Source organism: Pongo pygmaeus, chromosome 2 (assembly GCF_028885625.2).
Source record: "Pongo pygmaeus isolate AG05252 chromosome 2, NHGRI_mPonPyg2-v2.0_pri, whole genome shotgun sequence".
Classification (NCBI taxonomy): Eukaryota; Metazoa; Chordata; class Mammalia; order Primates; family Hominidae; genus Pongo; species Pongo pygmaeus.
In genome coordinates, this window is record NC_085930.1 from 78,898,884 (window position 1) to 78,924,833 (window position 25,950).

General features: G+C 35.4%; 1 protein-coding gene across 4 annotated transcripts in view; it reads left to right on the plus strand.

Annotated features, from left to right (window-relative positions):
- The window catches only part of CNTN3 (contactin 3), a 353,916-nt gene that overhangs the window by 120,963 nt on the left and 207,003 nt on the right, over positions 1-25,950 (plus strand). For all 4 annotated transcript variants that reach the window (XM_054483033.2, XM_063661832.1, XM_063661833.1 and 1 more), the window contains exon 4: positions 11,173-11,348. In XM_054483033.2, coding sequence (XP_054339008.1) covers positions 11,173-11,348 — 176 coding nt within the window. The remainder of the gene's footprint in view (positions 1-11,172; positions 11,349-25,950) is intronic.

A 25,950-nucleotide genomic window follows, 5' to 3' on the forward strand; every position in this document is an offset into this window, starting at 1 on the left:
TTAACAAAATCTGTTACTGAGACTAGGAGATGTGTGATTTGGGCTGATTTATTACTTTTAGGTTTGATAAATGAAGAAATTTAACATGTTTGGTATTGTTTGACGATTTTTGGTTTGTAGCCAAATAGAGCAGATACTTTCATTATAACTTTAAAAATTTTCTAAAATTAAGATTTGTAACCAATATAAATTTCACTTAAACTAAAAGTTTATGACCACTAGAAACTAAAAGTTTATGACCACTAGAAACTGAGACCTAGAAAACACAAGGGAAGCTCGTTTCATTCTAAGAAATATCAGACTTTGTTTTAACAAGAAACAACCCCTTGTTATTCATGTTATCTGAGTAAGAAATAGATTGTGCCACTGCAGTAAATGGGATGTGGAATAATGTGGAATATTGTGGAATAATGTGGGTTGTAATGACAAATTTATCTTTTTAGATGACATCTTTATTTTTGGCCTATTTTTTCCTACCTTTTAATTTTAATATTCAACTAGGTAATATTTCACATTATTCTTTAAAATGGTCCAGAATAAAATATGCTTGCCTATTCCTATTTTTTTATTGTCCTTCAAAAATCACAAATAAATACTGTAAATATATAATGACATCGAGGACATAAAAAGGAAGAATATGGTGGATTTTTTTACATGAAGTCAGAAAAAGTATTTTTTAACATATATAATCATAAATATAAGCAGATAGAGAGACAGCCAAGGAGGAACATTAAGGAGCCATGTGAAACCACTTTTTAAAGGCAATCCAAACATGTTTTTAAGGATTCAGAATAAAGTTAAAGAATCTTGTAAAAGAATGTCCTTTGAAAGACCAAATCCTGCCTTATAGACTGATGCCAACTTGTCTGAAGAGTGATCTTGTCTTTGTTTTTATCCCATCAGGTAAAAAGAACTCTTAATTGGCCATGTTAGAAATCCAAAAGTTCAGAAATTCTCAAGAGAAATTACTTGTCTTAGGGTTTAACTGAGGATTTTATTCTTTCTTTTGCATTTCCCTGCCTGAGCCCCAAAGCCTATATTTAAAGGTTAGTTAGTATTCAGTCTCATTGTAATTGCTGATAGTGCTGAAGGAGGTTACCCTGAGGAAGTATTAATACTTTTTCTAAATGGGAAAGATTTTCTTCCACTTTTTGTGGGGTTAGAAATGTCCAATCAACTAATGCTAAGATGAAAGACCACAAAGAGGAGAATCCCTGGTCGCTGCTGCTGATGCCATTTAAAGGGGCCACTTGTTTCAGTGAGATTGGGGTAAAATAGGTACATGCCAACAGGGACCAGGCAAATAACAACACTGAAAGAGGAAGGCCTGCCTGAAGAACATATAGACATTGAATAATGACTGGAAACTGTCTATCGTTCAACCCTAAGCCTATCATTATGTGGTCATAACTGCTTCTCAGGACTGGCCAATTGTTACCATCTAGGAATCCTGGTCCAGTATTACCAAAGCTTTCTAAGAGAGTTTTAAAATTTAGATATTTTCCTTTTGGAATCTGTAACTTTACTGTTAACTCTGTTTTTCTTTTAAAACATAATGTAGACCAAAAAAGGTAAGTCGTAAGTCTGAATGTGGCCCATGTAGGCCTTGTGTTTCCAACTTTTAGTCTAGCTCAAGACTTAGAAGTTTGCTGTCCAATATGGTAGCCAGTAATCACATGTGGCCGTTGAAATTTAAATCAATTAAGTTAAATTAAAAATTCAGTTGTTCAGTCACAGAAGCTTTATTTCAAGTGCTTGGTAGCCACGTGTGGCTAGTTGCCACTGTATTTGACAGTACAGATGAATATGTCCAGGCTTACAGAATGTTTCAGGTCAACCCCTGGGCCCACAACTCTTTTCTTAAATGCGCTTTCATTTTTCTCTCTTCACAAGGAAGTAAACAGAGCATTATTCTCTTTCAGCTCTATAGGAACAGGTAAACAATTTTAATAGAGTGTAAGGAATCTTGGATACAGAAGTTGTAAGGGCTAAATATCATTGCAAAGTGGAGGTCTTTCCTGGCCACAGTTGCCCTTAAACATGGTTGTCTATAATGGAGTCACATCCTGCACATATTTAGTTTACTGATAGTCAACTGAATGCATTTAATTTACTGATAGTCAACTAAATGCATTCAGTATAAGAAAGAAAGGGAAAATAAAATAATATGCTAATTTCTGCTAACCATTTATTCAAGGAGTGGATGTAAGGAAGGGAAGTCTGAGTTTATTTCTTGTCTGTATATTGACACATAGTAATATATATCTAGGCACACAGAGTACTATACATAGTACTGTATTTGGTGCTATATATATATATATATATACACACACACACTATGTGTATGCTATCAATTCTATATACATATAGTGTTCCATTTTTAGAATATATAGTATATATATAGTATATGTGCTATATGCTATATAGTCTATATCATAATATAGCATATATATGACATTTTTAAGCATAATTTTGATTATATGCACTTTGTCCTTTACATATTTCTTATTGCTATGTAAGATCTGATATCATTGTTATTTTACTTTTATGCCTCAAGGCAAGATGAGTTATCGTTCCTCTAAATTATTCTGGCACTTAAAGAAATGAAATCCTTTTTGTCAGATTTATAAGTCCAGTTCTCTGTATTCATGCTCAAGTTCAACTCCTTTCCACATCCTGCCTTCTCCAGCTGGTGAGCTCTGGTCCCCACACCCACAATCAGCCAGGGAGAGTAATGAAATAGCCACATGGTGGAATGAAGACAAAGCATAAACACTAAAGAATATCTCCAGTGCCTGAGGCAAACAGAGGTAGATACACCTCTTACTGGGCAACTTAAACTTGGTTGCACTGTCATCTCTCCTAGGCAGCCTTCTTGACATTCTTAGTGCTAGATTCTGTGCTCAAACAATGTGCCCAACCATTGCATTGCATTACCTGTATGATAAAGCTTATCAAAATGAAGTCAGATTGCCGTAGTAGGCTGTAACTCCTTTAAAAGTGGAGACACCTTTAAAGGTGAAATGTGTTCTTCATTCTTACATTCCAGATGCTTAGCAAAATAGTGAATGCCTAATTAGTGGCATCAACAAAGTGGTATAAAGTTAATAAGGTGGAAAACAAATAATGGAATTTGGGATTGTATTATATTTCAGGAGTCAATAATATCATGAAGGATCACAGGGTCAGAAGTTGTTAAGAATATCTGTAAGATATTCTTAAATTTGTATTGAGTCTTATTTTTTTGGCTCCATTTAAAGACAAATTGCCTTGAGGTGACAAAGATGGCTGCCTGGAACTCTAGGCTACTCATTTCTTCTGCAAAATGTCAACTGGAAGAGTAGGGTATCTTTCTAATAAATGTCATCAAAAGCTCCAAATGATGTCAGAAAAATATGAAATAAAAATGAAGCTAATCCTGTCAGTAGTCAATACCCAGCAGAGACACAAAGGTTAGATTTTAGATATTAAAGGTGATAGTATAACAAAATAAATCATATCCTTTTTTTGTTTCTCTTTCTTGTGTTTTTTCAGTGGGGCAAGGGGAATGGATGTACACGTATTGATCAAACACAAGCTAAATCAGCTGGGTCACATTCACATTCTTAAGCAATCGGTAAGGTTGAGCCACGGAATGTTCTGACTGGCCAGGCCAGGGTCCTGTGAGGAGGGCTTCTTTAAAGGAGAATGGAGGAGCTGTTACCAGGAAAAGCTAAGATGGCTGCAGGGAAGGCAATAAGGGAAAACATCTGTAACACTCCTTGAAATAATTTTAAGAGAATCCCTGATTGATATGAACCAGGTTAGAACCGTGTAAAGTGAACAGTTCTTTTAATCCCAATGTAGCTCTCTAATCTGTTTTATGTTTTTATGTATGTTCAAAATTTATCAATGAGAGAGAAATGGGAATCTATATCATAAAACACATTTTAAACATTCAATTTTTTTAAAAAACAGCATCGCATCTTTAAGTCATTTAGGTCCTTAGCAATTATTGCTGAAGTCTAACTAGTTATTTTTGGATAAAGTATTGAATATGCAAATTCAGACATTCATTCTTTCGAAGGCTGCAATTATTCTCATCACTTCAGTAAACATATTAACAAACATTGCATTTGAACACAAACGCATTTGCTTATTAACTTGAAAGCTGCATCTAAAACCACAAATTGCTTCTGTGATTAAATTTCTAATTTTCCTGTCAAACCCCAAATAAAGTATTGCCTGTTGATTTAACAAGTGTTTAGTGTGGGCATATCTCCTAAACCGAAATCCCAGACCCTCCCAAATTTTCGTAAGTTATTTTGTTCTTTTCGCATTGGTTTATGTTGAAGTTTAAAATGCAACGTTTGTTTTTCTCCAGAATGTTGTTTGTATGTCCATTGTCCAGACAAGATCTTGTGTGACGGAGCAGATATTCTGAAAGACAATAGCTTTATATAATCAACTGTGAGGTGAATTCTATTTGGGGCTTATTTTTTAAACTACTTAAAGTCAGTTTTGTTAGCTTCAATTTCAAGTTGTAATATTGTCTAACCTTATTAGCAAGTTCAAATGGAAGACACAATTTAGAGCCTGCTGCCTTAAATTATACCAATGACAAAATAGATCTGTGTTTATATTCATTATTGTTATTCCATATGCTAGTGTGGTTTTGTGAAAAGGTTGCCATTTCTGATAATAACTAATATGTTAAATAATAATAACTAGTAAGATAAAGGAAAATAATGATGCATTAATTCCCTATATCTTTAAGATTGTTTATTGGCAATATAGATGACCACGGTCAGTGAAGACTATGTGGAGGTTAGTTATGGCTAGGGTAGAGAATAGAATTAGATTGCTTTATTCAAGAAACTTCTATTAGTCCCTGTCATGTACGAAATATGATGCCTGATGGTAGAAATTCAACAGTGATTGAAATAGTCATTATCCAGTGGAGCTTACAAACTTTGAAAAGCACCTTTTGACTCTTAGAATTTAGGCTTTTTTACTGATTTAACTCATTATACAAATTTGTGTTTACAGACACACACATACACACACACACACATTCATTTTCTTTCTCTCTCTCAAACATAGTTTGTTCTTTGTATTGGAAGGCAGTGATTTTTATACCCTCAGCCATTGATGTTTTAGTTTATTTCCTGAAAGTGACAACTACAGTTTTTATCATTTAGGAGTAATAACTACCAGTTTTGAAATATCTCCTATGTCAGGTACATTATGCTTTCTATTCAAGAATCAAAAATTGTTGGCCTCAGGGCATGCAGCTGTTTTAAGGAAATTGTATTCAAATTCATTTATAGGTGGAAATATGCCTTAGACTCCACCATTATATTTTATTAGGCTTGGTCCAATTTCTCTCAGACACTACCTTTTCTAGCCAGTGTCCCTGTTGTGTGTAGAGAATGTAACTAAGATTTAAAAGAAGGGGATTGATCAAAGCTACGCTCCCTTAAGTAGGCCAGTAACCTAGGACTTCTAATTCCAGTACCCCAAATATTTCTCTGATTATTGACTGAGACACAAGTTCACATAGAACCTACACACAAACCAGTTTAAGAGGATGACAGCTCATTGAGAATTACTAGATTTGTGAAATATGAGTAATAAATCATTTCTCACTTGTGATTCTAAAAGCAAATTCTAATTTGTGTAGAATGAGTGTTTGAACACTGAAGGCTGACACTGAACTTATAGGATCATTCAAGAGTGTTACAACATGATAATTATGCAACAGTGTTTAATCTTCTGACATTTACCACCAAGCTGAAGCTACAAGGCTACTTTGCTTCTGGAGCACAATGTAAATGTTGTATGATTGAAATGCTGGTGTGTGTAGCCCCAAGAGACATGAGGTTGTCTTCTTTTGTTCCAGATCACTGCATTAAGTCTTTTAGAATGGAATTTGGGTATGCAAATATACTTTTATGAAGTTTTAAATAATTTTCATATTTCAAAAAGATTTCATTATGATACTTAGAGTTCCTGGTGAACTTTTAAATTCCTTGATAAAAGTAGAAATTTGTAACTTTTACAAAGAATTATGAATATGCAGAACCAAAAGGCAATGTTTACTACTATAAGATTCCAAATTTATGACCCGAGTGTGCCATTTACCTGTCACAACTTACTACTGAATGTTGTGTTTATGAAGCCTGGACAGTTGGATTACAGTTTTCTGCAAAGAAAATGAGTCTAATTTGAAGATTTACTGGACACATACTTTGTAAAAGAAGGAGCTGAACCTGCGCATCCCTTCAAGTTTTTTTTTTTTTTTTTTTGAGACAGGATCTGGCTCTGTTGCCAACACTGGAGTGCAGCGGTCATCTCAGCTGGCAGCAACAGCAACTTCCATCTTCCAGGCTCAAGCCCTCTCACCTTAGTCTCCCGAGTAGCTGGGACTACAAGCACATGCCATCACACCTGGCTAATTTTCACTTTTTTTTTTGTAAAGATGGTTTCTCCGTGTTGCCCAGGCTGGTCTCAAACTACTGGCTTCAAGAAATATTCCCAGCTTGGCCTCCCAAAGTACTAGGATTACAGGCATGAGCCACTGTACCTGACTCCTATTATTCATTTCTTACATGAATGAAAATACTAGACATACTTAGAAATCAGTCCCAAATATGAGTATTTTGCATTGGGAACTTAGGAATACTAGTTTGTTTCTCAGGATAAAATATTAATATCTGTTGGCAGCTTAGGCCCAGAGATTACTTGCACATTTCAGAGTTTAAACAAAGACAACCCTTTTGAGTTCACATATTTTCAGCAAGAGGGAAAACAATCAATGTTTAATAAGATACTGAGAAATTTTATATAACCTGGGGTGAGTTCCATTTAATGATGAATAGTATTAGGCAGGAGAAAAATAATTATATTGCTTTGTTAAAAGAAAATTAACATTCTTCTGGTTATGGCAAGTATATTTTAGCTCTAAAGAGTTTACTAACGCAAATGCACTAATACTTTGGGAACATATTTAAAAATACAGGAACACATTTTAAAAATAATAGTCTTTGCCTTTTCACATAGTGAAATAATCTAGGGATTGTGTCTGTATGATGAAGACTGAACTAAAGGAAGTGAGCAGCATTTGTGTGTAATGGAACAAATCTTTTCCATTTTGGTTCTTTAGTCAAAACATAAGGATAATAGTTTTACATCTTAGACACCTAATGAAATAAAGTATATTCCAGCATCTTTTATGGTTTCTTAAATCTTTCCAGCTGTTAAATACGTAAGAATAAGTGCTTCTCCATATTTTTTAATCTTTAAAATTTTCCATATAGCCACTGTACCTTGATTATTCTTCAGCTAAACACAAAAACACAATTTTCAAATGAAGCCATCAGGCATGCTTAGTCAGGCCATAAACATTCTACCTCCTGAGCTAAAAAGTGCTTTTTCCTATAAAAACTGCTCTTCTTAGGTGAGGAAAACTCAAGTGCCCTTTGTCATGAGAGTCTTTCTTTCAAAAGTGTTTGAACTTAACTGCATCTTTCCTGATTTGTGTTTAGAGGAGCTTTTCCCACTGCAAGCATTTAGTCACTTAGTAACTGAGAAATCTCTTACAGCTTAAAAATTAAACCCACCCACTTATGATTTACTGTCAGATGTGTTCTTTAAAAGTCAGTGTCAGTATGTGTTCTCATCCCACTTTTTGCTGACTTCTCAGGGCAGGCACCAATGTCATCCAACCATATGTGGAAGACGTAGTCTGTTCCATGTAAAAGGAGAGGACTAAAAGCATTCAATCGAACATAGAACCAACATGTGCTTGATGGGAATGAAACAAAAGAGAAGCAAAGGGGACAGATGGATTTGCAGCCTTTGATGGGGCCTCATCCCATATTAACCATGGCATTTGCCCGTTTTGTTGAATGCCTACCCTGTGGAAGCACTGAGCTGAGAGCTTTGCATACATTGTCTGAATCAATTTGAAGAGCAATCCTGTGGGATAGATGGCATTATCTCCATTTTATATGTTAAAAGCTTAGGTTCAGGGGTGTTAGGTAATTTTCCATGGTCATGCAGTGGGTGTCAGGTGAGTCCAACTGATAAACCATTGAGCAGTTGGTACCGAATCCCATTTCTTTTCATTATGCTGTTGCTTGAAAGGCATGGCTAAGGCCTGGGGATTAGGCAGAGGGGTGGGGATGGGAACAGAAACTAGGAAACTAGGGAAAAAATATCTACAAAAATGTGAGCTTCATGAAGTCAGGGACCTTTTACCACAACTTCAGAACATAGAAAATTGCCCAATATAGACACTTCATAAATGTTTTTTTACTGACTGAGAAGAAGGGAGGGAGGGAGGAAGGGAGGAAGGGAGGGAGGGAAGAAGGGAAGGAAGGAAGAAGGGAGGGAGGGAGGGAAGGGGAGGAGAGAGGGAAGGGCTTTCTAATCGATTGTTGAATATGAAATAGGCTAAATTAAAAGTGAGCAGTTCTTTTCTGCTTGTGTCTACTGTAGGCAGTCCATGGTTACTTGCTGGGGATGGTCTAGATCAGTTCTTCTCAAACTTGAATATGCATATTAGACACTGGGAAATCTTAAGATGTAGATTCTGACTCAGTAGATGTGGGGTAGGGCCCTAGATTCTGCATCTCCAACAGACTCTCATGGGGTGATGATGCTGGCCTGCAGACCATATTGTGTTTCATAGTATTCACAAATAGTGTGAATGGACACTTTTTCTTTATTTTACTTGCTTTTCTGAATTTCTGTAGTTCTAGGACTTGGGATGGAATAAGATGAAAGAAGGTTTATGAGTGCTCCCAGTTCAAATTCAAACCTTAAGGGTAGACTTAAAATCAAAATGAGACATAGTGACACAAATGTTCATGAGATATGGTCTTGATTTGGGAAGGATAATAAGAGAGTTACTTTACAAGTAAACCAAACAAAAACCAACAGCAGGAATCTGCCATAAATGAAAAAGATGTTGTAGCTTTTCTAATTTTGTTCCAGTTCAAAAGAGAAGAGTTGGAACCTCCAGTTTGTTCTCTTAATTTCATTTGGGTCTTATTAAAAATATTGCTTTAAGACCTGAGGAGTTCATATGTGAAGGAAAAAAGAAAAAGTGAGAAAGCCTTGATTTTTAAAATTAGCAAATGATAAAATATTACTTTGAGCAGTACGGATTAAATTTATAAACTCACCCATTTTCTTTACTACTCAGTCATTAAAACTTCATTATGCATTATTTCATATACAGAAAATGATATAGACATACCATAGGGCATAATGATAAACATCCATATAATTACTTCTTAATTTAAGAACTAAATTAAGAACTAAAACCAAAAAAGCTAAATTTCCCAGTGTAGGCCCCCTAAACACATTTTACTTTCTCTCCATGAGAGCTTTAAAATACATTAAAGTTGAAGTTTGTGGCCCGGCGCGGTGGCTCACGCCTGTAATCCCAGCACTTTGGGAGGCCGAGGCAGGTGGATCACGAGTTCAGGAGATTGAGACCATCCTGGCTAACACAGTGAAACCCTGTCTCTACTAAAAATACAAAAAAATTAGCCAGGCATGGTGTCAGGCACCTGTAGTCCCAGCTACTCTGGAGACTGAGGCAGGAGAATTGCATGAACTCGGGAGGCGGAGCTTGCAGTGAGCTGAGATCGCGCCACTGCACTACAGCCTGGGAGACAGAGTTAGACTCCATCTCAGGAAAAAAAAAAGTTGAGGTTTATAATTTTCATACCTTTTAAAATACACTTATAATTAATTATATAATACTAATATATTATACTGTATAATTATATATAAAATATATAAAATAATTATAATGTATAATGATTCTATATTATAATGTATTATACATTATAATGTAGTAAGTGTATTTTAAAGGGTCTGAAAATTATAAACCTCAACTGTGTTTTAAAACTTCACATAAATGGTATTCAACTGAATTTTTTAATTTACCTTTTTATGCAACATTGTTTGAGTCATCCATGTTTATAAAAGTGGCCCACTTTCACAGTTGTATAATATTCCATTTAACTTTATGCACTTCTATTTGAGATGATGTTCATATTTCATCTCTTTATATGTTTTCACAAAATATGTGCAGGTTAAATATTGTATCTATTAAAGCAATAATTTTTGGATGGCCCATAACATCATTGAAGAACTCTGAGCTGGAATTCAAGTAGGTGCCACTCCTGATCCCACCAATTAATAGTTTTGGGGACAGTTGTCAACTCACACAGTTGCTTTATTAAAATCATTATCTATAAAATGGGCATTATATTTTTCATTTTTGGCAAATTATTATAAAAAATAATTGATATGACCATTGTTATAATATGCTACAATTTACAGAACTGATGGCAGTGTAACTTTATTATAAAAATTGGGTCATCTAGGAGGTGGGTGCCATGTTTTTTATGGTAATGTGTTCTTGAGATTGTGAGATATGAATGCGTATTTAAAGGTGAAGTACTGTGATATGTCAAGCATACTTACTGTTTAAAAACTTTCAGCTTAAAAACGCTTATTTAAAAACCAGCTTCTCTCTTCATCTATCTTTAGGCTTCTCATTGATAAATATGACTCTGGGGTTAGTGCCTTTACTTTTCCGACCCCCTAGGTGGTGTTTATGGTCATTTACCACAGTGTACCATTTTGTAAATAGCACTGTAATGGCTTAAAATAGTGGAGAATGCTTCGGGGACAGGTATTTACCCAGACAAATTGAAATGGATAGTTGAGCACTTACCGAATTAATTTATTAAATGTGCTCAGTCAATCTGGATAAATCAAAGAAATGTGCTGTTTTCTTCCTTCATTGTCAGCAGGATCTTGGCCTAAAATATCTGAGATAATTATCTCAACTTTCTACTTCATCTTTGCCTATACAGACCTAGCCTAATTTTTCCCCAGTGAACAAATGAAATCATTGCCACCTCCTAAGAAACCTTTAAAAACTTTAACTTCTAGATGCTACTCTGTTGCACCTTCTACTGTGCTTTTACTTTTCATTTCTGGTAAATATTTGGACATATTTGATCTTCAGTTATGTAACACTAGAATAATATGTGTATCACTTTTTACTTATATGAGGGATAATGTATAAAGTAGATTTTATAATGGAGAGCCTTCTTTTAAGTTAAAAATACTAAGGAGGGGAAAACCTTGATATTTGTTTTACAGATGGAAGCTGAATGGAAGTGATATTGATATGAGTATGGAACATCGTTATAAGTTGAATGGAGGAAATCTTGTGGTTATTAATCCCAACAGAAATTGGGATACAGGAACTTACCAATGTTTTGCAACAAATTCACTTGGAACAATCGTCAGCAGAGAAGCCAAACTTCAGTTTGCCTGTAAGTTTATGTTCACATGTCTAGCAAATCCAGCATTAGAAAATATGTAATTTGTGTAGTTGTTTTGGATTTCAAACATAATGCATGGGTTTTATTCAATAAATAGACTGAGAAAGCAATTCAGTATGTTTTTTGGACATTTTGTAGTGTTCAAATCAGAGCTTAAAATGTGTGTATGTGTGTGTGTATGTCTGTGTGTATGCAGGTGTGCATGTGTGCATGTAGGTGTGTGTGTGTGTGTTCTGTTTTAGTATTTCACAAGGATTCTGTTTAGGGAACAGAAAAGAATGCAGTTGAGGATATTTTTATTGAGCAGCTACTATGTGCATTTTACTGTGTAAAAAATGTGAAAGAACTGTCAGACATGGTCCTTGCTTTTGAGGAACTTTTAGAAAATTCCATCTGACAAACCTGAAAATATTAAGGAAGAAAGACTGTGAGAACAAGAAGAAATTACCATATGTGGTGACATGTTGTTGACTCCTCTGGGGTCTTGTCACAGATGACCTCACAAATTACCCTCAGCACAGCTCCCACTGAGGCCTGGGCTCTGGAAGCCATTTTGTACCATGTTATTTGGACCTAGGTGGACACATAGCCCAACCTGAGAAAGTCACATGCTTTCTCTAGGAAATTTGGACTTGGACCCAGAGGCTCAATTTATTTTTTATCTTTGCTTATTTACTCTTTTTTTTGTTTCTTTTTATTAGTCTGTCTTTATTTTAGTTGTGTATTTTGTACATAATGCATATCATGATTACCTTGGTTCTGAGATTTCTTGTAGTTATTGATACCTCAATAATTCTGAAATTGCAATGCATGTGTTCTGATAATGAGGCAGTGTTCTTTCTGTTTTCCCCATAAACTTTTTATTAAATTAATGCTAGGTCATTTAATGCCTAGTCTGTTCTTTTGCTTTCTATTTTAACAATGGCAAGGGTTGGCTTTGCTTGTGCCATTATATTCTGTGTGTTCTGTTTTTCATATTTATTTCGTTTTTTCCTTTGTTTTCTCTTTATTTTTTTCTGTAGGCAAAATATTTTTTAATTGTATCTTCCCTGCATATTTCGAAAGCTACATGTGATGTTTATATTATACAACTAGTTACTCTTAAATTTACTAAAGTACTTTGTATATATTTCTCTAATAGACAGAATTTAAGTTTATTTTTTCAAAGTTTCTCCATTATAAACAAAGCGTTTGGTTTCCTTTTTCCTCTTGCGCTATATTTTGCAGTCTTAGTGCAATTTCCATGGTTATTGATTTAAATTATGTTATTTTAATGTATATAGGAATATATATGCTTGTATATGTATAAATATATATGTAATAGTCTTCTCATAGATAATTGCGTATATGCATATAGTTGTTAACCAGAATTTTGCAAAAATCTATGATGTGTCTATGTTTTACCTGGCATTAGTGCCAACTACCAGACCTCTTCTTATTTTTATATTCTTATTTTTTAAAATTTCTCAATAAATTTTAAAATATTTGTAACATCTACTATGTTACATTAAAATATTCAAGTATGTTTCATGCTTTTTCATTTTAAGGAATGTCATCATATTCCCTTGAAAGTGAGGACATCATTTGGTTGATAATAAATGTTGAGTCTTGGAGCTATTTAACAGATAATTCCAAGTGTTTTGCTCTGTTGTCTTCTGGAACTAGTGCTGCTGAGGAGAGGAAGGTGGCCAGGCTAATTTCCGGTTTTGGGGAGCTCACCACCACCCCTCATATTTTGGGGTTCACTTGGTTGTATATAGGATTATTTTTTCTTCATCTTTTTAGTTTAAAACATATAGATTTCCAGCATATAGCTAAGTTTAGGTTATTTTAATTTACTTTGCTTAGAACTTGAAAAATTCTTTTTTTGTACATATACGTTTTGTATACAGTTCAGGAGAGTTTCCTTTTATATATTTTAGTTTTATGTTCAATTTATATTTTCAAATGGCATGATCATCTATATTGGATTTCTTTTTTTGTGTCCCATTCTTTGAAATTCTTTTCATCTCAGCCTGTTCTTTCCTATGACTTCCTGTTCCTGATTCATAGGTGCCACATCTTTTTGTATTCTTTTGAAGATACAGTCAGTTTTCTGAAATGCTATTTATGATCTTAGAGGCAGGGTTTCCTCCACCGCTTCCATTTGGTGTTTCCATTTTTATGCTTAAGTATGTGCAATAGGTTCTAAAACAAATCGTGTCTAAACTCAGTCTTTGTCTACAAGATGGTGTTGGTGGACTACCCAGGCCCTGCAGTCTTTGCCCTGTGAAGAGTGGGAGATGAGCAATTCCCAGCCTAATTCCTTGTTTCTAGGAGTCATTCCTCTTATGAAGTGATACATACATTCCTCTAGTGATGTTTTTCTACTATGGATTCTTAATTTCATACCTGATAACATATGAAGAAATATAATTAACTTACAGGTATTTCCTCAGTCAGCCCCTCCTGAAAAGTATGACTTGTAAGAGAAAAAAAGAATATGATGTGTATGAGAAAATACCTCTAAAATTATCTTTCACCTCTCGCACTCTGCCCCTAGTTCTTGGCCAGCACTTTATTTAGGCAGAGTGGGGTGAAGTTGTTGAATGAGGGATGGGATTTTAATCTACTTAGGAGCTAATAAGCTAGTCTTACTGTTTCATAGAGTCTGGAAGAAGACATGAGGCTCCCAGGTCAGTGACTAAGGACTTTATTATTCTTAGAACATAAAGCATCATGAGGTTCAGCGTGTTTGATTGAGTTCCCCTTAACTCCAAGTCCCACAGATAAATGCAATAAGGCTAGGGTAGACACTGCAGCCATCTATGAGAAACATTGGGCTTACATAATCCATCTCTTCTACAGCAGACAGTAAGCAAGCCTGGTCCTTGTCCTAGAGGGAGACATTACCTTAACCCCCCAGGTTGCTCTCTGCAAACACATCCCTGAGATGAGGGCATAGCAATGAGCGGTTAGACCATTCATTCCTTCTTGGCACACCCAGCAAAAACTTGCAAGAGAGCCCAGAGCACATGGCAGATTGCTTCTCCCAACAGAAATTATTCATTTTCTTTGTTTGGTACTGTCCTTGAGTTTCTGAGTTGGGGTGCACCATGTGAGGATACATAAGGTGAGTGAGAGTGAAGTAGAAACTATTTTCCTACCTTTATTATAAATCTCCCTTTCATAAAGCAAACCTAAGATGTAACGTTGAATACCTTGGGTTTCCCCTCATTCTGTCCCCCTCTGCTTTACAAGTTTTATTTATTCCCTATATATTGACATTTGATTGCTTAGCTGTGTTGCTGTACAGTGAAATTATATTTTTTGTTTTTTTCTGCATTTTTGGTGTTTTTCTAAGTGTTTTATTTGGAAGTTACAAGAAGCAACATTGGGTATTCTTCACCTGACACCACATTGGACTGGAAAGATAAAAAATGTTTTTTAATATTCATGTGGTTGGGACATAGATTTCTGATAAAGAAACCAAAGAAGATGAGAAAAGAAGTAGAAGATAATTACTACATCAGTAATTCCAAATGATTAGCTACAGTAGAGCATTGCTTTAACTTCATAGGCTTGAAGAAAAAGTAATATGCTAACTGAAAGAAGGGATTAGAATGGAGACCCTTGTAACAGTAGGATGCTCATGACTTCAGAGGAATCTTAACTGTCTTTGCTGCAGGCAAATGGATGTTCAAGTGCTGTCATTGAAAAATGTTCTCTAATTGTTCAATTTAGCTGTGTCTCTTCTCTTGACTATGTTGTATATTTATGTGATTAGCCGTAACTTCTTTGTTTCTCTCAGCTATGGAGAAAGTACTTCTGTGTCCTTCATGGGTAAATGAGTAAATGAAAATATGGTTGATGCTCCACTTTTAACACTAGTGAAAAACTAAAGAAATTGTATCTTAATGTTCAAGTGGCTTGAAAATAGTGGTTGTGATCAAATGAAAGTGAAAAGGCCATACATCTGATATGTTTACCCTAGATTTTATAGATTCCCTTTATCACGTATTTATCAGCTAGTTTAGTTTTTATAATGAATGATTTATTATTTTAAATTCTCTTCTTAGTTTTACTGGGATAGTGATGCTGTCTTTCTCCTTTAATATGTTAATATGGTGAACATTTACTAGTATTAGGTGACCTTCTATTCCTGGGTTAGTTTCAAGTTGGAGTTTATGCAGTTTTAAAAAATACCTGGATGTTAGCTGTTTGCTAATATTTTCTGTAGTACTTTTGCCTATTTATCCTTTTCTAGCTATCCTTTTTTGGCTTTACTTTCAAAGTTATTTTCACCTCCAAAAGTGACCTGGAGATTATTCCTTATTTTTTCTATTCACTAGAAAATGTTGAGAAATATTGGAATTATCTTTTCCTTGAAAAAGGTGTAAAACTTAGGTTTGGAGTTTTCTTTGAGGAAATGCTTTAACTATTCATTGAATGTATTGAGTGTTATTTCTTTCTGATAAGTTGTATTTTTTCCAGGAATTTTATCCATTTCATTTATGTTTTCTAATATACTGGTAAAAAATGTTTCAAAAGTTTTAAAATTATTTTTCTCATTTCTGCTTTATCTAGACATATATTTAATGTTCTCTTATAAATATTATCTTGGTACACTTTTAGAATATAGTTTGTTAGAATTTGATGTTATTATTCCTCACTTTCAAATTTCTATGCTCTATTTCATTCATTTTTCTCTTATCTATTGTTCTTCCAAAGTTGTTGTATTTTTTATAGTTCTTTTCTAATTACTTAACTTGTATGGTTAACTTATTCTTTTCTATACTTTATTCTCTTCTGATATAAATTTGTATGGTTTTAAATTTCCCTGAAAGTACAGTTTTAGCGGTATTCAAAGAATTAGACATATAGCAAATTTGTTCTGTTTCAGTTCAGTAAATGTTATAATTCCATTATGATTTTCTTTGATTTGTGAGTTACCAGATGTGACACGTATTTTAAATTTCCAAACGTGGAGTTCTACTAGTCATCTTTTGATACTGATTTCTAACCTAGTAGCCCATTGACCAGAGAATGGACTGTAAGATATTAATTCTTGGAAATTGTTGATATTTTTTCTGTGGCCCAACATATGATTAGTTTTTTTAATAAATGATTCATATGTCCTTAAAAAAATGGATATTCTCTAAATACTGAGTGTGGTGTTCTCCATATGTTCATTGGGTTAAATTTGTTAATTATGTTGCTCAAATCACCTATATCATTACTGATGCCTAATCTATCATTTTTCTCTCAGATTGATGGTGGCTTTTTTAGTTTCTCCTGGTATTTCTATTTAAACTGTATGTATTTAGTCAATTATTTGTGTCTCAAAATTTAGAGTGACTGTATTTTTTTGTCAACAAGTGGTGACACTATCTTCAATAGAGCATTTTGCCTTCTAGTTTATATGTTAATATATTAATATTGTTATATTAATCTGGTCTGATTTTTATGTTCTTTTTTTTCTTTCTTCCTTTCACGTGGATTGGTTGAACTACTTTCTCCCTCAAAAGCATTGGATATTATACATCCTACTTATTTTCTTATAGTAACTTCCCTAGAAATTTTAGTATCTATGTTTAACAAAATCTAAAGTTAATCAATATCTCCAACAATGAGGATTATAATGTTTTAAACAGTATAGCCCACCTAGAGAATCCTGTACTATTTTTGCTGAATATTTTTGCTGAATTTTTAACCCTGTGAATTAGACATTAGTGCTAATGTTCCATTTATCTTCTAGTTTTTCTTCTATATCAGAAATAACGTGAGCATGTGCAAACATCTACATTTTTTATTTTTAAGGAAAACATCAAGCTTTTGTCCATATTTTCTCTATTTTTCCTTTTTAGAAGAAACTACTTTCAACATTTTCACTGTTTCTTTTGGTATTTATCTAAATGTGTGTGAATAACTTGCTTATATTGCCACTTATTGATTTTGTTTTTTCAGTTTTAAGTATTACTGTTGACCATTAACTACGCCAGCTGATGCTACAACACTCTTCTACCACCACCTTACCACCACAGCAATATGATATTGCATTATTATGAGGCTTACAAAATCCATAAATTTTTACAAAAGCCATAATTCTTACAAAATACATAAAGAAAAAAAGTCAAATGCACATTGCATTTCACTGAATATGCCACAACTGGATAGAGTCCCCAGTGATCACAAGACAGTTTCTCAAACCAGCCCACACCCAAAACTTCACAGAGGATACAGATTTTAGCCTGCCTGTGTTTGAAACTAGAAGATGGGAAGAAGACTGTAGAAGACTGGAACCAGTTTCCAGTTGATTCATATTTGAATAAGCATCAGCTTAGGCCATGTTATTATAGGATTTTATTGGGCCATAATTTCAGTTAGGTCAATATTCAGTGTTTACATCACTCTGACTTTGTAAAGGATATCCAGAGATGAGTTTTGCAGCAAACAATAATTCTGAATATTTTTCCTTTCATGCATGATTTTTTTTTTCTAATAGTAGTCTTATTACATTATTTTACTTATTGATTTTCTGTAGTCTCATACTTAAGTCAACCAAAATTTTGGCCAAATTTTTGGATGTCCTCTCAGATACTGAGATGTAATCAGAATATTCTGTTAGTTTTATCTTCTTGGGGAATTATATCCTAGAGCCATCGGAATGCTCCAGTTGGATTGGTTTTCCTGTATATCAGCAACAAAATTGTCTTTCTGGTATCTCCTTTCACCATCACTCACTCTAATTATCCCCTACAAATCTCTGCTCTGTCCACCCCCCGACACCCACATTCCACATCTTCTTCTTTCTTGGTGTTCATTGTTTTAGGGTGTCACATCCTCCATGTCCTGAAAAAGGATGCATGATATTTTTTATTGTTCTAGAACATGTGTTCTAAAAATTAGTATACTGGCATACTCAATCGAGAGACTTGGCTTAACTTAGTATGAATAATATGTTACAAATCTTTTTCTTTCAGAATGTTGAAGATACTTCTCCTTGCTAACTAGCTTGCTGTGCTGTTGTGAAGTCTGATGACATTTTGATTTGTGGTATCTTGTATAGAGAGGCCTGTATTTCTCTAGGGAAGCTTCTAGATTTTCTCTTTGCCCCTAGTTTTCTATTATGGCAAAAAACACGTTACTTTTGCACCAACCTAACCAAATTCCACAATGACTTGATTTGTTATGGGTCGAATTTTATTTCACATCTGGTTTCTCTGTGGGTCCTTGTAGTTTCAAAACATGAGTCCTTTAATTATGGGAGATTTTATGATTTCCTGTCTTTAGTTTTCTCTGTTTTCTATTTCACACATATTATTACTTGCATCTTGAACCACCTGGAATAGATTGTTTCTCTCAACCCTTCCTCCCTCCCCCAGGCAGTCTGTTCAAATTTCCTTCTCTTTGACTTTTATCTCTATTCTTGATAGACTACTTTAGTCCTTTCTTTAAACACTTCTATTGAGTTTTTAATACCTATCATAATATTTTTACAATTTAAGAGACTTTTATATTTGAAATTTCCTTTCTGTAGCATATTCTAGTGTAATAGTTGTAATAGCTTCTCATATCCACATGAAGATATAAATGATGGTTAGTTGCTTTTATGTTTTCTTCCCTCATACAAACTGTTTTATCCAGGTTGTTTCATTTTAGTTTTGTGTTGGTTTGTTTCTCTCTTTCAAGTGAGAAATCTTTTTGCAGCTATCTGGTTATATTTGGTTGTTGGCACAAACTTAGGAGTGTGGAACTAAAAACCTAATGGAAACTTATATGTGCCTGAGCAGAGTTTGTCATCAGGAGGGTCGCTATAGTGTCGCTCATCTCACTGGGCTCACCTCATTATTACCTCTTTCTTTTTGAGAAAGTCAGATTCCCAAGAGGGGAAAGAAATCCAGTTTTCTTCCTTGAGGGCAGAAGCCTCCACTGGCTCCTGGGAGCTAAGTAGAAAAGAGGCCTTGGGGGACTGCAGAATTCAGTGTGCATACATGCATTTAATATACCTTATAAGACCCTCCACAAAACATCACCTGCAGTTCAGACAGCCTCTCCTTACCGTTTTTTGAGAATAAGCCTCTTTTCTTCTAGTGTGGAGGAGGGCACTCACCTGGCTATGTGGACAGGACAGAGAACCTGAATTCCTAACTGCAGCTTCAAATTCTTACCTTCCCATTGTCATATTTCATTTCCTTTTCCAGATGTGCCTGCTACCCCCAGTCCTGAGCCGTTGAGGATTCTGCGCACGCATCAATCACTTCCATGCTTTGCTCACTAAAAGCTTAAAAGTCATCTTTCTCCATGATGCCAAACCATTTAATATCATCACACCTGTTTTCTAACATTTACATTTGTACTTTGTTATTCTGTTGTCCTGTCTTTGTGGGTTTATGCCTTTATAGACTATCTCTTACCTACTAGTAAGTCCTAGTTTGGGAATATTTCAAGACTAAGAGAGAAATGACTTCTGTGTTTCCCCTAGAGCGTTATTGTTATTTCACATAACTGATGTTTGTTTAGCTTTACTCCTGTGTTTACTGTTTCCCTTGCACCCATTCTTGCATCTGGAAGCATTTTCTTTCTTTGAGATCTGTATTTTTTAAAATTTTTTAAATTTTTAATTGTTGTGGATACATAGTAGGTGTATATATTCATGGGGTATATGAGACATTTTGATACAGACATGCAATGTGTAATAATCACATTATGGAGAATGGGGTATTCCCCCACCCCAGCATTTATCCTTCATGTTATAAACCATCCAATTATACTCTTTCAGTTATTTTCAAATGTGCAGTTAGCACATCTTATTCTTTCTAACTCTTTTTATTTTACCCATTAACCATCTCCACCTCCCTAACTACCCCTAATCCCCCACTACCCTTCCCAGCCTCTACTAACCATCCTTATTTAAGCCCATGAGTTTTTATTTTTAGATCCCACAAATAATATGCAATGTTTGTCTTTCTGTGCCTGGCTTACTTCACTCAACATAATGACGGGATCTGTATCTTTTAGAAATCCTTTTACTGAGTTCCTCTTGCTGGTCAGTACTGTTTTATTTTTCATCTCTTTTCCTCTTTGGCCTTAAAGTGTGTTTATTTTGCCCTCATTTGCCAAAAAATTATTTTTTTGTAAAGTGTATTGCTCAAGGCACAGACACAGTAGCTTACTTTCTGGGTCTGAAGCTTATGTTAATCATTTAGCAGCCATGTGACTTTGGGCAAATTCTAAACCTCTAAGGTTCTTTTTCTGTACACACAGGATAATAAAATTTATCTCAGTAGGTGTGTGGATTAAGTAAGCTAATATATGTCAAGCACCTGGAACACTGCCTAGCACATAATGCATGCGATTATCATTTTTATACAATTCTAGAAAGTAATTCTTGGGATGCATGTCTTACGGAAACTCTGGAAAATTCCCAGCCATATATATGTCTTCCACTTTTGCTTATCCCCCATGCCTATTCTTTACTCCTCCTGGTTTTCCTTTTGAGTGTATTTTGAATCTTCTCATTATCTATTCTATCTCTTTTTACCTCTCTTTCATATTTTCTATTCTGTATCTCTTTGTGTTCTTCCATGTTAACTGCTTAGCTCTAGCCTATACTATATTAATTCTTCCATCATCTCTGCCTAACTTGTTATTAAGCTACCCTTTGAGGTTTTAATTTTAATGAATATATTTTCCGTGTCGAGACATTCTATCTGATTCTTTTTCATGTGTTTCTGTTCTTTATTCAGAGTATCATTATTTTATGATTATTTGACCCCTCTCTCATTTTCCTTTGTTACTTTATTTGTTTAACTCTAAAGTATTTAGGTATTCATTCATAGTGTTGTTCTGTTAGATCAGAATATTGCAAATGCTAACCTGTGATTTGTTGATCTGCTGACTCTTGTTGTAGTGAATATTTTTGTCTTTTTAAATTTTTGATGCGAATTTGATCTTTAGCAGAGTTTCTACCTACCTGGACAAACATTTGATTCTTGTTAGCCTCTGTTTAAGTAGTGTCCTTACCTAGCAGCTGTTATTGCTGCTGCCAGGAACCTCAGGGCTATACCAATGTGGGAACTGTCTTATGTTAGTATATTTGCTTGATGTAGCCCACCATAAATAGTCAATTTTCATTACTCATGGTAGTTATGTTCTATAAAGTCACTGCTAACACTGAATTAATGAATACTGAACTATTGCTCCTAAGGGAAATACAGGATTAGGTTCCTGTGAGCCTCTCAACATTTTCCTCAATCAAACAGTACCTCACCTTGTTTTGTGTGTGTTTCTCTTTAAAGACACCTTATATATTGTTGCTTCATTACCACTGAACTCATGGCCAACCTCACTATGACTCATACCTGAATGAAGCTTAGCTAACACCTATATTTTCTCCATAGAGCACATCACAAACTTCTTTCACATAGAAACACTAGACTGCATTTCAGTACTATACCTGGGGGCCATTTTAAACAGCAAGATCACCAAACACGGTGCAAACATATGAAAAATGTGGCACAAAATGTATGGTGAAAAGGACATTTGTTTATAATGAGAGCTGAAACAAGAAGGCAGAATGTCACTTCGGTCAGCTTCGGCTGGGAATGTGCATATGAGGAAACCCTACTTTTTCACCACTCTGCACGTGCCTGTGAATTACCTTGAAAGTGCTGCACATACTGATTTTGGGGTCACAAATAAATTTTAGTGAGTTGGTGCATTTTCAAATATGAAATCCATGAAGAAGAAAAATCGACTGTATATTACATAAATATGAAACCCCAAACCATGTGAGATATAGGCCCAGCAGATTGAATTTTTGGTTGAAATAATACTCATTTCCACCATTCCTTCTATCTATATTACACTCAACTTCAATGAGAAAGAGATGAACAAGTTAATTTTCTAGTCCTTTCCCCATAAGTATAGCCTTGCAGCGATGCAGGATGTGTGCAAAATGTCTTATTTCTAAATGGCAATTCCCTAGGCTTAAGATCTCATCTCTTCTTTCCACATGGGCAACTGAACCTAAGCTACCAGGTTACCAAACTAATCCTGGTATCCTCCAAGCCCTAATTACACTGTTCCAGCAACCACGGTGTAAACTGTAGAATTTATAAGTCTGCTTTGTGGCTTTCTATTTTTGCTTAGGTATGCATTTGATTTAATTTTGTTGTATTTTAACCAACATTGCTCTGCAATTTGTGGAACTAGAATTCTACCTTTTCTTGAACTCTTTTTTATTTTTTATCCAGTTCTGTTGCTTAGGAAAATAGTGTTAGTGAGTGAAGCAAGTTTTGTTTAAGCAATAAGGAGTATTAGGGTCTGGGATGGACCAGAGAAGGCACATGTATTAGTCTGTTCTCACATTGCTATAAAGAAATACCTGAGACTGGGTAATTTATAAGTAAAAAAGTTCTGATTGGCTTATGGTTCTGCAGGCTGTACAGGAAGTATGATGCTGGCATCTGCTTACATGGCTGGCTTCTGGGGAGATCTCAGGATACTTAGAATCATGGCAGAAGGTGAAGCGGGAGCAGGCACGTCACATGGCCAGAGCAGGAGCAAGAGAACAGTGGGGAGGATCCACACACTTGTAAGATCTCTCAGCAAAACTCACTCACTATCGCAAGGACAATACCAAGAGGGATGGTCCTAAACCACTTCCGAGAAACCACCCCCATGATCTAATGACCTCCCACCAGGCCTCACCTGCAACACTTGGCATTGCATTTCAATATGAGATTTGGGGAAGGACACACATCCAAACTGTATCAGCTTGCTCTTTCTAAAGGGGACTCGCAGTTGGTCACGGTGGCTTATGTTGGTAGTCCCAGCTACTTGGGAGGCTGAGGGAGGAAAATCGCTTGAACTTGGGAGATGGAGGTTGCAGTGAGCTGAGTTCGCACCACTGCACTCCAGCCTGAGTGACAGGGCGAGACTTGCTGTCAAAAATAATAATAAAAGGGACTATCACTACACAGCTCCCCATTTTGAGTCATTTTATTACTTCTAAAATTATATTTCCCAGCTTGACCTCTGCCCTGAACTCCAGTGTCCACATCTCTGGGTATCAGTAGATATCTCAAGCTTATATTTTCAAACCATAATTTTGATTTTGCCCATAAACTTGCTCTTTTCTGATGTTCTACACCTTGGTAAGAGGGCACATTTGTTGTGTTGTTAAGATCCAAACTGAGAGCCATGTTTCAGCTCTGTCTCTCTCATATTCCACATCTATTTAGCAATAAACTTAATTGCATTTATCTTCAAAATATACCCAGAATCTGGCCACTGCTCACTCTTCCCACCAGTACCACTTGTGAATGAGAGTCAGCTCTCCTCTCACCTCCCCTGTGGCAGTAGCTTCTGACATACCCTGTAACTATCACTCTTTCTAGTACTGCCCCACTGCTGTAATTTCCTCATCTCCATCCAACAACTAGAATGTTTCCTATAATTTCATGCTGAACATATAGATACCTCCCTGGACAAAATCTCCAATGGTTTCTCATAAAGACTAAAATAAATTTTACTCCTTACCTTTGTTCCAAGGGCTCTGTCCTGGTTCCCATATGTGATCTCCTTCCTCTTCCCTGCACTTCTCTCACACTGATCTTGCCTTACCTTTAGGTGCTGTGAATGTTTTCACCCAGACCCTTCCCCCAGGTCTGTACAGTTTTCTCCCATCATCCAGGTCACTGCTTCAGTATCGTTTCCTAAAAACTGCTTTCTACCCTCTGTATTTTCACCACAGTTTTGATTACCTGACATTTTACATCTTTTCTATTTGTTTATTTTTGTCTCTCTTACAGATTAAAAGACTATGTTGTTCACTGCTACATTCCTACAAACTGGCAGTGTGCCTGGAATGTAGTAGATGCTCATTCAATATTTGTTCAATAAATGAAATGATGAATGAGAAAATGCAGGACAGAATTACCAAAGCTAATCTCTTTTCAAAATAAAGCAGAATCTGTCCTTTACCTGAATTGTCTTGACATTTTAAATGTTGGGGACTAAATTTTAATTTTATAAAAGCACTAAATAGAATGTTCTTCCATTTGTTTGTATCCTCTTTTATTTCATTGAGCAGTGGTTTGTAGTACTCCTTGAAGAGGTCATTCACGTCCCTTGTAAGTTGGATTCCTAGGTATTTTATTCTCTTCGAAGCAGTTGTGAATGGGAGTTCACTCATGATTTGGCTCTCTGTTTGTCTGTTATTGGTGTATAAGAATGCTTGTGATTTTTGTACATTGATTTTGTATCCTGAGACTTTGCTGAAGTTGATTATCAGCTTAAGGAGATTTTGGGCTGAGACGATGGGGTTTTCTAGATATACAATCATGTCATCTGCAAACAAGGACAATTTGACTTCCTCTTTTCCTAATTGAATACCCTTTATTTCCTTCTCCTGCCTAATTGCCCTGGCCAGAACTTCCAACACTATGTTGAATAGGAGTGGTGAGAGAGGGCATCCCTGTCTTGTGCCAGTTTTCAAAGGGAATGCTTCCAGTTTTTGCCCATTCAGTATGATATTGGCTGTGGGTTTGTCATAGATAGCTCTTATTATTTTGAGATACGTCCCATCAATACCTAATTTATTGAGAGTTTTTAGCATGAAGGGTTGTTGAATTTTGTCAAAGGCCTTTTCTGCGTCTACTGAGATGATCATGTGGTTTTTGTCTTTGGTTCTGTTTGTATGCTGGATTACATTTATTGATTTGCATATATTGAACCAGCTTTGCATCCCAGGGATGAAGCCCACTTGATCATGGTGGATAAGCTTTTTGATGTGCTGCTGGATTTGGTTTGTCAGTATTTTATTGAGGATTTTTGCATCAATGTTCATCAAGGATATTGGTCTAAAATTCTCTTTTTTTGTTGTGTCTCTGCCCGGCTTTGGTATCAAGATGATGCTGGCCTCATAAAATGAGTTAGGGAGGATTCCCTCTTTTTCTATTGATTGGAATAGTTTCAGAAGGAGTGGTACCAGTTCCTCCTTGTACCTCTGGTAGAATTCGGCTGTGAATCCATCTGGTCGTGGACTCTTTTTGGTTGGTAAGCTATTGATTATTGCCACAATTTCAGATCCTGTTACTGGTCTATTCAGAGATTCAACTTCTTCCTGGTTTAGTCTTGGGAGGGTGTATGTGTTGAGGAATTGATCCATTTCTTCTAGATTTTCTAGTTTATTTGCGTAGAGGTGTTTGTAGTATTCTCTGATGGTAGTTTGTATTTCTGTGGGATCGGTGGTGATATCCCCTTTATCATTTTTTATTGCATCTATTTGATTCTTCTCTCTTTTCTTCTTTATTAGTCTTGCTAGTGGTCTATTAATTTTGTTGATCCTTTCAAAAAACCAGCTCCTGGATTCATTAATTTTTTGAAGGGTTTTTTGTGTCTCTATTTCCTTCCATTCTGCTCTGATTTTATTTATTTCTTGCCTTCTGCTAGCATACTACAAGGCTACAGTAACCAAACAGCATGGTACTGGTACCAAAACAGAGATATAGATCAATGGAACAGAACAGAGCCCTCAGAAATAACGCCACATATCTACAACTATCTGATCTTTGACAAACCTGACAAAAACAAGCAATGGAGAAAG